We start from the raw sequence: 12,464 nt of genomic DNA, 5'->3' as shown, positions 1-12,464 counted from the left end.
CTGCCCTCTGTGTGTCCCTCTGTATCCCTCTGTCCCTCAGTCTCTCCCTCCATATCCCTCTGTCCCTCAGTCTCTCTCTCCATATCCCTCTGTCCCTCAGTGTGTGTCCCTCTGTATCCCTCTGCCCTCTGTGTGTCCCTCTGTATCCCTCTGTCCCTCAGTCTCTCTCTCCATATCCCTCTGTCCCTCAGTGTGTGTCCCTCTGTATCCCTCTGCCCTCTGTGTGTCCCTCTGTATCTAGCTCTTTTATGAAAGACGAGTTTCCGAGAGCACTGTTTGTTTCCAGGTTTATCTGATCACTGCTTCATTGAGCCATTGTTTCTTCTTTTCCAATGATCTGAGCGAGAGACGGGTGAATCTATTGGAAATTCTACTCTTTCTCTGGTCAATAACTGACCATTTTGATGAGCGTTTATATCTTTTTTGCAGCACTCACAGACTTTGTACAGATACATCTATATGAGCTGTAAACAGGAGAATAACTCATGCATCCACTACGATGCTCTCTATGCCATGCTTGCCCTCATCAGCGTGGAGCTGGCCAATGAGGAGGTGGTTGTCGATCTTATTCGGGTGGTATTAGCTCTCCAGGTATGTGCTGTGGTCTTTAATAAAGTGCTGAATCTTCATCTTTCATATCTTTGTTCCACCTACTGTTCTGTGCAATGATGTGGCCTCCATCTGAATCCATTTCGATTCTCTGCAGCTGCTTTCCGGAGCTGATTGTTGATGATCCTGTTTCAATCTTTCTCTATAACTGAGTGTTCGATAGGACGTTGTCCGCTCTCCATTCCTTATCCTGTTTGAGGTACCCTCAATAATGATGCTTAGAGATTAAACTGTGAAGAAAGTTTTATTAGACTAATAACTATGCTACACCTAGAGACGAGAGCTGACTGCTGCACAGACCATGAGGCAGCCCTTTATGTACGGCTCCCAGGTGGGCGGAGCCAGAGGCGGAGTCCCCAGGGTTCCAAGCCGGGTCTTAAAGGGGACATCACCTTACATGATGATAAGGCAGTAACCGTTCATCACATTCACCCCCTGTTTAAAAAAGAGTCCGGCGGGGGTGAAGTGCCATCATAGGTCCATCCGTCTCGGTGGCCGGATTGTCCTCCTCGACCTCCTCAATTCGGGCGGTGGTGCGGCGGGCACGGACGTCCCGGTTGAGGGCACATCCGGGAGCACAGCGGTCGGAGTTTCGGTCCGGGTCGGGGCAGAGGAACTAGGCAGGGCCGGGGGGAGCGGTGCCGGCGCCGGCGGGGTGTGTAAAGGGGGGGCACGGTAGGAGCTCACCAACGGGTGGTAGGGCCGGAAGGGGGTGTGTTGTAGGGGGCGACGGGTCCTGCAGGGGAGCGGCGCGGGAAGGGGCGTCTGTGGTGGAGGATCCAGCGGGCGCCAGATCCCGGAGTGAAACTGTATCTTGCCTGGCGTCGGAGTACTCCACGTAGGTGTAACTGGGGTTGGCGTGGAGCAGTCGGACCTTTTCAACTAGGGGGTCCGTTTTATGGCTCCTCGCGTGCCTCTGGAGAAGAACAGGTCCCGGAGCCATCAGCCAAGGTGGAAGCGAGACCCCGGAGGTAGACTTCCTGGGGAAGAGAAACAATCGGTCGCGAGGGGTCTCATTCATGGCCGTGCAGAGGAGTGACCTAATGGAGTGTAGGGCATCGGGTAGGACCTCCTGCCAGCGGGTGGTTGGGAGATTTCTCGACCGCAGGGCCAGAAGGACAGCCTTCCACACGGTCGCGTTCTCCCTCTCCACCTGCCCGTTTCCCCGTGGGTTATAGCTGGTCGCTCTGCTCGAGGCGATGCCTTTGCTGAGCAGATACTGACGCAGTTCATCGCTCATGAACGATGTACCCCGGTCGCTGTGGATATAAGCAGGGAAACCGAACAGGGTGAAGATGCTGTGCAGTGCCTTAATCACCGTGGCTGAGGTCATGTCGGGGCAGGGAATGGCGAATGGGAAACGGGAGAACTCATCGATCACGGTGAGGAAATAGGCATAACGGTTGGTGGACGGGAGGGGCCCCTTGAAGTCCACGCTCAGTTGCTCAAAGGGGCCCGAGGCCTTCACGAGCCGAGCCTTGTCTAGCCGGTAGAAGTGCGGTTTGCACTCCGCACAGACCTGGCAGGCCCTGACCATGGCCTTGACCTCCTTGGTTGAGTAAGGTAGGTTGCGGGACTTGATGAAATGGACGAGCCGGGTAACCCCCGGGTGGCAGAGGTCATTGTGGATGGCTTGCAGGCGGTCCTCCAGCGCGTTGGCGCATGTGCCGCGGGACAGGGCATCTGGGGGCTCGTTGAGCTCCCCTGGACGATACTTGATATCGTACGAGTAGGTGGAGAGTTCGATCCTCCACCTCAAAATTTTATCGTTTTTTTATTTTGCCCCGTTGCGTGTTATCGAACATATAGGCGACCGACCGTTGGTCGGTGACGAGGGTAAACCTCCTACCGGCGAGGTAGTGTCTCCAGCGCCGCACAGCCTCCACAATGGCTTGTGCCTCCTTTTCGACTGCAGAGTGTCGAATCTCGGAGGCGGTGAGGGTTCGGGAGAAGAACGCTACTGGTCTGCCTCCTTGATTGAGGGTAGCAGCCAGGGCGATGTCTGATGCATCGCTCTCTACCTGGAAAGGAATGGTTTTGTCCACCGCGTGCATGGCGGCCTTGATGATGTCGGCCTTGATGCGGTTGAAGGCCAATTGAGCCTCAGCCGAGAGGGGAAAAGTGGTGGTCTTTAGGAGTGGGTGGGCTTTGTCCGCATACTTGGGGACCCACTGGGCGTAATAGGAGAAAAGCCCCAAGCACCGTTTGAGGGCCTTGAGGCTGCGGGGGAGAGGGAGTTCCTTAAGGGGGCGCATGCGGCCGGGGTCGGGACCTAGGACCCCGTCTTCCACGACATAGCCGAGGATGGCCAGCTGGGTGGTGTGGAAAACGCATTTGCCCTCGTTATAGGTCAGGTTAAGGGCTCGGGCGGTCTGGAGGAACTTTTTCAGGTTAGCGTCATGGTCCTGCTGATCATGGCCGCAGATGGTGACATTGTCCAAGTACGGGTATGTAGCCCGCAAACCGTACTGGTCCACCATTTTGTCCATCGCCCTTTGAAAGACGGAGACCCAATTTGGGACACCAAAGGGGACCCTGAGGAAGTGGAAGAGCCGGCCGGCTGCTTCGAAGGCAGTATAGGGGCAGTCTTTTGGTCGGATGGGGAGCTGGTGGGAGGCAGATTTGAGGTCGACCGTGGAAAAGACTCGGTATTGGGCGATCCGATTTACCATTTCCGCGATGCGAGGAAGGGGGTCCGCATCAAGCTGCGTGAATCGGTTTATGGTCTGGCTAGAATCCACGACCATCCGTTTATTCTCCCCGGACCGGACTACCACCACTTGCACTCTCCAAGGGCTTTGCTAGCCTCGATGACCCCCTCTCCCAGTAAACGCTGGACCTCTGACTTGATAAAAGCCATATCTTGGGCACTGTAGCGCCGGCTCCTGGTGGCGACGGGCTTACAGTCAGGAGTGAGGTTAGCGACTTTCAGTGTCGCAAGGCAGCACACCGTGAGGGGGGGGCAAGGGTCCGCCGAACTTCAGTGTCAGGCTTCGGTGGCTGCACTGGAAATCCAGTCCGAGCGGCAGGGGGGCACAGAGGTGAGGGAGGATATAAAATTTGAAACGGGTGTATTTGGCGCCCTGGATCGAGAGACCCGCAATACAGTACCCCGTGATTTGTACCGAGTGGGACCCGGATGCGAGGGCTGTGGTTTGGGATGCGGGATGGGTGCGTAGGGAGCAGCGCCTTACCCTTTCAGGGTGGATAAAGCTCTCCGTGCTCCCGGAGTCGAAGAGGCATGCAGTGTCGCGCCCGTTGACCTGGACCTGCATCATGGAGTTCTGCAGGTGTTTTGGCCAAGTTTGATCGAGGACGATCGCACCCACTCGCGGGTAGTCGGAGGCGTCAGCCGAATCGGACTCGTAAAATGGCCGCCGCCGGCTGCGCGTGCCGTGTCGAGAAGATAACCGCCGACAAGATGGCCGCTCCCATGATTCGCACGAGGCGATGACGCGTCAGAAGAGGGCGTGTCGGGTCGTGGCGCAGCAGCATTGCGAGGCCTGCGGGCCTGAGAGCCTGATTTTCGGGCCGGCTGTTCTTTGTTTTTCTGGCCCCTGGGTCTGGCCAGAAAAAGTACCCTTTCTTCCCGCAGTCGCTGCAGATCGCGGAGCGGACTGGGCAGCATGGGTGTGGATGCTGGCCCTGCCTGCAGAAGTAGCACGGTGTGCCCCCATGGTGAGCGGGTCGCCGCGTGGCGCAGGCCTGTAATACGGGTGAGTCTGAGGAAGTCCGCGGGGGGCTGGCAGAGTCCGCAGGGTACGTACCCAAGTTGTGTTGGGCCACCTCCAGCGAGGAGGCGAGCGTTAGCGTCTCCTGGAGGTCGTTTGCCCCGTTTTCGAGCAGCCGCTGCCGGATGTAGGTCGAGCGGATGCCGGACACGAAAGCATCTCTGATGCGCAGGTTCATATGGACTTCCCCTGTCACATCCTGATGGTCACAGTCCCTGGCCAGCGCGGTGAGTTTCTCAACAAACTCGTCGAGCGATTCCCCCGAGCGCTGCCGGCAGGTAGAGAGCAGATGCCGGGCGTGCACCTCATTGACGGGTTTGACAAACCGCTTGCGGAGCAACTCAATCGCTTCCTCATAAGTCGTCGCCTTTTCGAGCGTGGCGGAGATTTTGTGACTCACCCGGGCGTGGAGTAGACGCAGCTTGCGTGGCCCCAGGATGGGAGTCTCTGCGGAGTCCAGGTAGGCCTCGAAGCACCGCAGCCAGTATTTAAAAATTTCCTTTGCCTCCGGCGTTCGTGCTTCCAGATTGAGCTTCTCTGGTTTTAGGCCTGCGTCCATCCTGAATCTAGTTTAGTCTAATAAATTGAGGTACCCTCAATAATGATGCTTAGAGACTAAACTGTAAAGAAGGCTTTATCAGACTAATAACTATGCTACACCTAGAGACGAGAGCTGACTGCTGCACAGACCATGAGGCAGCCCTTTATGTGTGGCTCCCAGGTGGGCGGAGCCAGAGGCGGAGTCCCCAGGGTTCCAAGCCCGGTCTTAAAGGGGACATCACCGTACATGATGATAAGGCCGTAACCGTTCATCACACTGTTGCAAAGGCCTTTTTCACTCCTCATCAAGCTCCTCACATTGTGCAGGTCGTGCAGACATTATATACAGGTGGAGGCTGTATGTGCCTGTGGTAGTCACCACTGTTGTATATATCACACACAAGATGTAATACGATAAGCTCCTGTACTACAGGTACAGGGGTAGATCCCTGCCTGCTGGCTCCGCCCAGTAGGCGGAGTATAAATGTGTGTGCTCACCGAGCTGCAGCCATCAACTGGCTGCGGCAGTTGCAAATTTGTTTGCTGTACAATCTTCCAGAAATGCCTGTTGAACCATGAGAGACATCAACTTTGGAGCAAGCACAGGAAAATAAATCCTTCATATACATTTCCAAAAAATGTTAAACACCAGTAGAATATCGTAATCTGAAACAAAACTACAATGAAAAGTTGCAAACTCAGAATAGGCCATAAAACTGGCTGCAGTTGAAGACGTCTGCGCAACATGATGCTTCCTTTCATTTCGAAATGAAAAGAGTGAGTGTGCAGTTAAGCCCCGACCACGCCGATCAGCAGATTCTTCATTTTATTCAAGACTTCAAAAGTATGAAAATAAAAGAATGTCAATTTTTAGACTTTAATACAAATAATTGGAAATATATCGCCGTTCCTTCACTGTCGCTGGGGCAACATCCCGGGAACACCCTCCCTAACAGCACAGTGGGTGTACCTATATCTCAGGGACCGCAGCAGGTTCAAGAAGGCAGCTCACCCCCACCTTCTGAAGGGCAATTAAAGATTGGCAATAAATGTGGCCTCACCAGCAACACCCACATCCTGTAAATGAATTGTTTTATGTAGATCTGGCTCTCTATGTTAACGTAGGGCAGCACGGTGGCGCAGTGGGTTAGCACTGCTGCCTCACGGCGCCGAGGTCCCAGGTTCGATCCCGGCTCTGGGTCACTGTCCGTGTGGAGTTTGCACATTCTCCCCGTGTTGGTGTGGGTTTCGCCCCCACAACCCAAAGATGTGCAGGTTAGTTGGATTGGCCACGATAAATTGCCCCTTATTGGAAAAAATCAATTGGATACTCTAAATTTAAAATAAAACGATGTTAACATAATAGAACATAAGAACTAAGAGCAGGAGTAGGCCTGAGGCAGCAGTGCTAATCACCGTGCCGCCCTGGCACTGTGAGGCAGCAGTGCTAATCACCGTGCTGCCCTGGCGCTGTGAGGCAGCAGTGCTAATCACCGTGCCGCCCTGGCACTGTGAGGCAGCAGTGCTAACCACCGTGCCACCCTGGAACTGTGAGGCATCAGTGCTAATCACCATGCTGCCCTGGCACTGTGAGGCAGCAGTGCTAATCACCATGCTGCCCTGGCACTGTGAGGCAGCAGTGCTAATCACCGTGCTGCCCTGGCACTGTGAGGCAGCAGTGCTAATCACCATGCTGCCCTGGCACTGTGAGGCAGCAGTGCTAATCACCATGCTGCCCTGGCACTGTGAGGCAGCAGTGCTAATCACAGTGCTGCCCTGGCGCTGTGAGGCAGCAGTGCTAATCACCGTGCTGCCCTGGCGCTGTGAGGCAGCAGTGCTAATCACCATGCTGCCCTGGCACTGTGAGGCAGCAGTGCTAATCACCGTGCTGCCCTGGCACTGTGAGGCAGCAGTGCTAATCACCGTGCTGCCCTGGCGCTGTGAGGCAGCAGTGCTAATCACCGTGCTGCCCTGGCACTGTGAGGCAGCAGTGCTAATCACCGTGCTGCCCTGACGCTGTGAGGCAGCAGTGCTAATTACCGTGCTGCCCTGGCACTGTGAGGCAGCAGTGCTAATCACCGTGCTGCCCTGGCGCTGTGAGGCAGCAGTGCTAATCACCGTGCTGCCCTGGCGCTGTGAGGCAGCAGTGTTAATCACCGTGCTGCCCTGGCACTGTGAGGCAGCAGTGCTAATCACCGTGCCGCCCTGGTACTGTGAGGCAGCAGTGCTAATCACCGTGCTGCCCTGGCACTGTGAGGCAGCAGTGCTAATCACCATGCTGCCCTGGCGCTGTGAGGCAGCAGTGCTAATCACCATGCTGCCCTGGCACTGTGAGGCAGCAGTGCTAATCACCATGCTGCCCTGGCACTGTGAGGCAGCAGTGCTAATCACCGTGCTGCCCTGGCACTGTTTGGCAGCAGTGCTAATCAACGTGCTGCCCTGGCATTGTGAGGCAGCAGTGCTAATCACCGTGCTGCCCTGGCATTGTGAGGCAGCAGTGCTAATCACCGTGCTGCCTTGGCACTGTGAAGCAGCAGTGCTAATCACCGTGCTGCCCTGGCATTGTGAGGCAGCAGTGCTAATCACCGTGCTGCCCTGGCACTGTGAGGCAGCAGTGCTAATCACCGTGCTGCCCTGGCGCTGTGAGGCAGCAGTGCTAATCACCGTGCTGCCCTGGCACTGTGAGGCAGCAGTGCTAATCACCGTGCTGCCCTGACGCTGTGAGGCAGCAGTGCTAATCACCGTGCTGCCCTGGCACTGTGAGGCAGCAGTGCTAATCACCATGCCACCCTGGTACTGTGAGGCAGCAGTGCTAATCACCGTGCTGCCCTGGCACTGTGAGGCAGCAGTGCTAATCACCGTGCCGCCCTGGTACTGTGAGGCAGCAGTGCTAATCACCGTGCTGCCCTGGCACTGTGAGGCAGCAGTGCTAATCACCGTGCTGCCCTGGCGCTGTGAGGCAGCAGTGCTAATCACCATGCCGCCTGGCACTGTGAGGCAGCAGTGCTAATCACCGTGCTGCTCTGGCATTGTGAGGCAGCAGTGCTAATCACCGTGCGGCCCTGGCGCTGTGAGGCAGCAGTGCTAATCACCGTGCCGCCCTGGCACTGTGAGGCAGCAGTGCTAATCACCGTGCTGCCCTGGCGCTGTGAGGCAGCAGTGCTAATCACTGTGCTGCCCTGGCACTGTGAGGCAGCAGTGCTAATCACCGTGCTGCCCTGGCACTGTGAGGCAGCAGTGCTAATCACCGTGCTGCCCTGGCACTGTGAGGCAGCAGTGCTAATCACCGTGCTGCCCTGGCGCTGTGAGGCAGCAGTGCTAATCACCATGCCGCCTGGCACTGTGAGGCAGCAGTGCTAATCACCGTGCTGCCCTGGCACTGTGAGGCAGCAGTGCTAATCACCGTGCTGCCCTGGCACTGTGAGGCAGCAGTGCTAATCACCGTGCTGCCCTGGCGCTGTGAGGCAGCAGTGCTAATCACCGTGCAGCCCTGGCACTGTGAGGCAGCAGTGCTAACCACCGTGCCACCCTGGAACTGTGAGGCAGCAGTGCTAATCACCATGCTGCCCTGGCACTGTGAGGCAGCAGTGCTAATCACCATGCTGCCCTGGCACTGTGAGGCAGCAGTGCTAATCACCGTGCTGCCCTGGCACTGTGAGGCAGCAGTGCTAATCACCATGCTGCCCTGGCACTGTGAGGCAGCAGTGCTAATCACCATGCTGCCCTGGCACTGTGAGGCCGTAGTGCTAATCACAGTGCTGCCCTGGCGCTGTGAGGCTGCAGTGCTAATCACCGTGCTGCCCTGGCGCTGTGAGGCAGCAGTGCTAATCACCATGCTGCCCTGGCACTGTGAGGCAGCAGTGCTAATCACCGTGCTGCCCTGGCACTGTGAGGCAGCAGTGCTAATCACCGTGCTGCCCTGGCGCTGTGAGGCAGCAGTGCTAATCACCGTGCTGCCCTGGCACTGTGAGGCAGCAGTGCTAATCACCGTGCTGCCCTGACGCTGTGAGGCAGCAGTGCTAATCACCGTGCTGCCCTGGCACTGTGAGGCAGCAGTGCTAATCACCGTGCTGCCCTGGCGCTGTGAGGCAGCAGTGCTAATCACCGTGCTGCCCTGGCGCTGTGAGGCAGCAGTGCTAATCACCGTGCTGCCCTGGCACTGTGAGGCAGCAGTGCTAATCACCGTGCCGCCCTGGTACTGTGAGGCAGCAGTGCTAATCACCGTGCTGCCCTGGCACTGTGAGGCAGCAGTGCTAATCACCATGCTGCCCTGGCGCTGTGAGGCAGCAGTGCTAATCACCATGCTGCCCTGGCACTGTGAGGCAGCAGTGCTAATCAACGTGCTGCCCTGGCATTGTGAGGCAGCAGTGCTAATCACCGTGCTGCCCTGGCATTGTGAGGCAGCAGTGCTAATCACCGTGCTGCCCTGGCATTGTGAGGCAGCAGTGCTAATCACCGTGCTGGCCTGGCACTGTGAGGCAGCAGTGCTAATCACCGTGCTGCCCTGGCGCTGTGAGGCAGCAGTGCTAATCACCGTGCTGCCCTGGCACTGTGAGGCAGCAGTGCTAATCACCGTGCTGCCCTGACGCTGTGAGGCAGCAGTGCTAATCACCGTGCTGCCCTGGCATTGTGAGGCAGCAGTGCTAATCACCATGCCGCCTGGCACTGTGAGGCAGCAGTGCTAATCACCGTGCCGCCCTGGTACTGTGAGGCAGCAGTGCTAATCACCGTGCCGCCCTGGTACTGTGAGGCAGCAGTGCTAATCACCGTGCTGCTCTGGCATTGTGAGGCAGCAGTGCTAATCACCGTGCGGCCCTGGCGCTGTGAGGCAGCAGTGCTAATCACCGTGCCGCCCTGGCACTGTGAGGCAGCAGTGCTAATCACCGTGCTGCCCTGGCGCTGTGAGGCAGCAGTGCTAATCACTGTGCTGCCCTGGCACTGTGAGGCAGCAGTGCTAATCACCGTGCTGCCCTGGCACTGTGAGGCAGCAGTGCTAATCACCGTGCTGCCCTGGCACTGTGAGGCAGCAGTGCTAATCACCGTGCTGCCCTGGCGCTGTGAGGCAGCAGTGCTAATCACCATGCCGCCTGGCACTGTGAGGCAGCAGTGCTAATCACCGTGCTGCCCAGGCACTGTGAGGCAGCAGTGCTAATCACCGTGCTGCCCTGGCACTGTGAGGCAGCAGTGCTAATCACCGTGCTGCCCTGGCGCTGTGAGGCAGCAGTGCTAATCACCGTGCTGCCCTGGCACTGTGAGGCAGCAGTGCTAATCACCGTGCTGCCCTGGCGCAGTGAGGCAGCAGTGCTAATCACCGTGCTGCCCTGGCACTGTGAGGCAGCAGTGCTAATCACCGTGCTGCCCTGGCGCTGTGAGGCAGCAGTGCTAATCACCGTGCTGCCCTGGCGCTGTGAGGCAGCAGTGCTAATCACCGTGCTGCCCTGGCGCTGTGAGGCAGCAGTGCTAATCACCGTGCTGCCCTGGCACTGTGAGGCAGCAGTGCTAATCACCGTGCTGCCCTGGCACTGTGAGGCAGCAGTGCTAATCACCGTGCTGCCCTGGCACTGTGAGGCAGCAGTGCTAATCACCGTGCTGCCCTGGCGCTGTGAGGCAGCAGTGCTAATCACCGTGCTGCTCTGGCGCTGTGAGGCAGCAGTGCTAATCACCGTGCTGCCCTGGCGCTGTGAGGCAGCAGTGCTAATCACCGTGCTGCCCTGGCGCTGTGAGGCAGCAGTGCTAATCACCGTGCTGCCCTGGCACTGTGAGGCAGCAGTGCTAATCACCATGCTGCCCTGGCACTGTGAGGCAGCAGTGCTAATCACCGTGCTGCCCTGGCGCTGTGAGGCATCAGTGCTAATCACCGTGCTGCCCTGGCGTTGTGAGTCAGCAGTGCTAATCACCGTGCTGCCCTGGCACTGTGAGGCAGCAGTGCTAATCACCGTGCTGCCCTGGTACTGTGAGGCAGCAGTGCTAATCACCATGCCGCCCTGGCACTGTGAGGCAGCAGTGCTAATCACCGTGCTGCCCTGGCACTGTGAGGCAGCAGTGCTAATCACCGTGCTGCCCTGGCGCTGTGAGGCAGCAGTGCTAATCACCGTGCTGCCCTGGCGCTGTGAGGCAGCAGTGCTATTCACCGTGCTGCCCTGGCGCTGTGAGGCAGCAGTGCTAATCACCGTGCTGCCCTGGCGCTGTGAGGCAGCAGTGCTAATCACCGTGCTGCCCTGGCACTGTGAGGCAGCAGTGCTAATCACCGTGCGGCCCTGGCGCTGTGAGGCAGCAGTGCTAATCACCGTGCTGCCCTGGCACTGTGAGGCAGCAGTGCTAATCACCGTGCTGCCCTGGCACTGTGAGGCAGCAGTGCTAATCACCGTGCTGCCCTGGCGCTGTGAGGCAGCAGTGCTAATCACCGTGCTGCCCTGGCACTGTGAGGCAGCAGTGCTAATCACCGTGCTGCCCTGGTACTGTGAGGCAGCAGTGCTAATCACCATGCCGCCCTGGCACTGTGAGGCAGCAGTGCTAATCACCGTGCTGCCCTGGCACTGTGAGGCAGCAGTGCTAATCACCGTGCTGCCCTGGCGCTGTGAGGCAGCAGTGCTAATCACCGTGCTGCCCTGGCACTGTGAGGCAGCAGTGCCAATCACCGTGCTGCCCTGGCGCTGTGAGGCATCAGTGCTAATCACCGTGCTGCCCTGGCGTTGTGAGGCAGCAGTGCTAATCACCGTGCCGCCCTGGTACTGTGAGGCAGCAGTGCTAATCACCGTGCCGCCCTGGTACTGTGAGGCAGCAGTGCTAATCACCGTGCTGCTCTGGCATTGTGAGGCAGCAGTGCTAATCACCGTGCGGCCCTGGCGCTGTGAGGCAGCAGTGCTAATCACCGTGCCGCCCTGGCACTGTGAGGCAGCAGTGCTAATCACCGTGCTGCCCTGGCGCTGTGAGGCAGCAGTGCTAATCACTGTGCTGCCCTGGCACTGTGAGGCAGCAGTGCTAATCACCGTGCTGCCCTGGCACTGTGAGGCAGCAGTGCTAATCACCGTGCTGCCCTGGCACTGTGAGGCAGCAGTGCTAATCACCGTGCTGCCCTGGCGCTGTGAGGCAGCAGTGCTAATCACCATGCCGCCTGGCACTGTGAGGCAGCAGTGCTAATCACCGTGCTGCCCAGGCACTGTGAGGCAGCAGTGCTAATCACCGTGCTGCCCTGGCACTGTGAGGCAGCAGTGCTAATCACCGTGCTGCCCTGGCGCTGTGAGGCAGCAGTGCTAATCACCGTGCTGCCCTGGCACTGTGAGGCAGCAGTGCTAATCACCGTGCTGCCCTGGCGCAGTGAGGCAGCAGTGCTAATCACCGTGCTGCCCTGGCACTGTGAGGCAGCAGTGCTAATCACCGTGCTGCCCTGGCGCTGTGAGGCAGCAGTGCTAATCACCGTGCTGCCCTGGCGCTGTGAGGCAGCAGTGCTAATCACCGTGCTGCCCTGGCGCTGTGAGGCAGCAGTGCTAATCACCGTGCTGCCCTGGCACTGTGAGGCAGCAGTGCTAATCACCGTGCTGCCCTGGCACTGTGAGGCAGCAGTGCTAATCACCGTGCTGCCCT

The 12,464-nt window shown here is 58.2% G+C and overlaps 1 protein-coding gene across 1 annotated transcript in view; it reads left to right on the top strand.

Annotated features, from left to right (window-relative positions):
* The window catches only part of LOC140425068 (protein EFR3 homolog B-like), a 500,803-nt gene that overhangs the window by 418,904 nt on the left and 69,435 nt on the right, over positions 1–12,464 (top strand). The window contains exon 15 of the mRNA XM_072508948.1: positions 430–591. Within this exon, the coding sequence (XP_072365049.1) occupies positions 430–591 (162 nt within the window). The remainder of the gene's footprint in view (positions 1–429; positions 592–12,464) is intronic.

Source organism: Scyliorhinus torazame, chromosome 1 (genome assembly GCF_047496885.1).
Source record: "Scyliorhinus torazame isolate Kashiwa2021f chromosome 1, sScyTor2.1, whole genome shotgun sequence".
Classification (NCBI taxonomy): Eukaryota; Metazoa; Chordata; class Chondrichthyes; order Carcharhiniformes; family Scyliorhinidae; genus Scyliorhinus; species Scyliorhinus torazame.
Note: the sequence above shows the minus strand (reverse complement) of the source record. Positions and strands in the feature narration are given on the sequence as shown.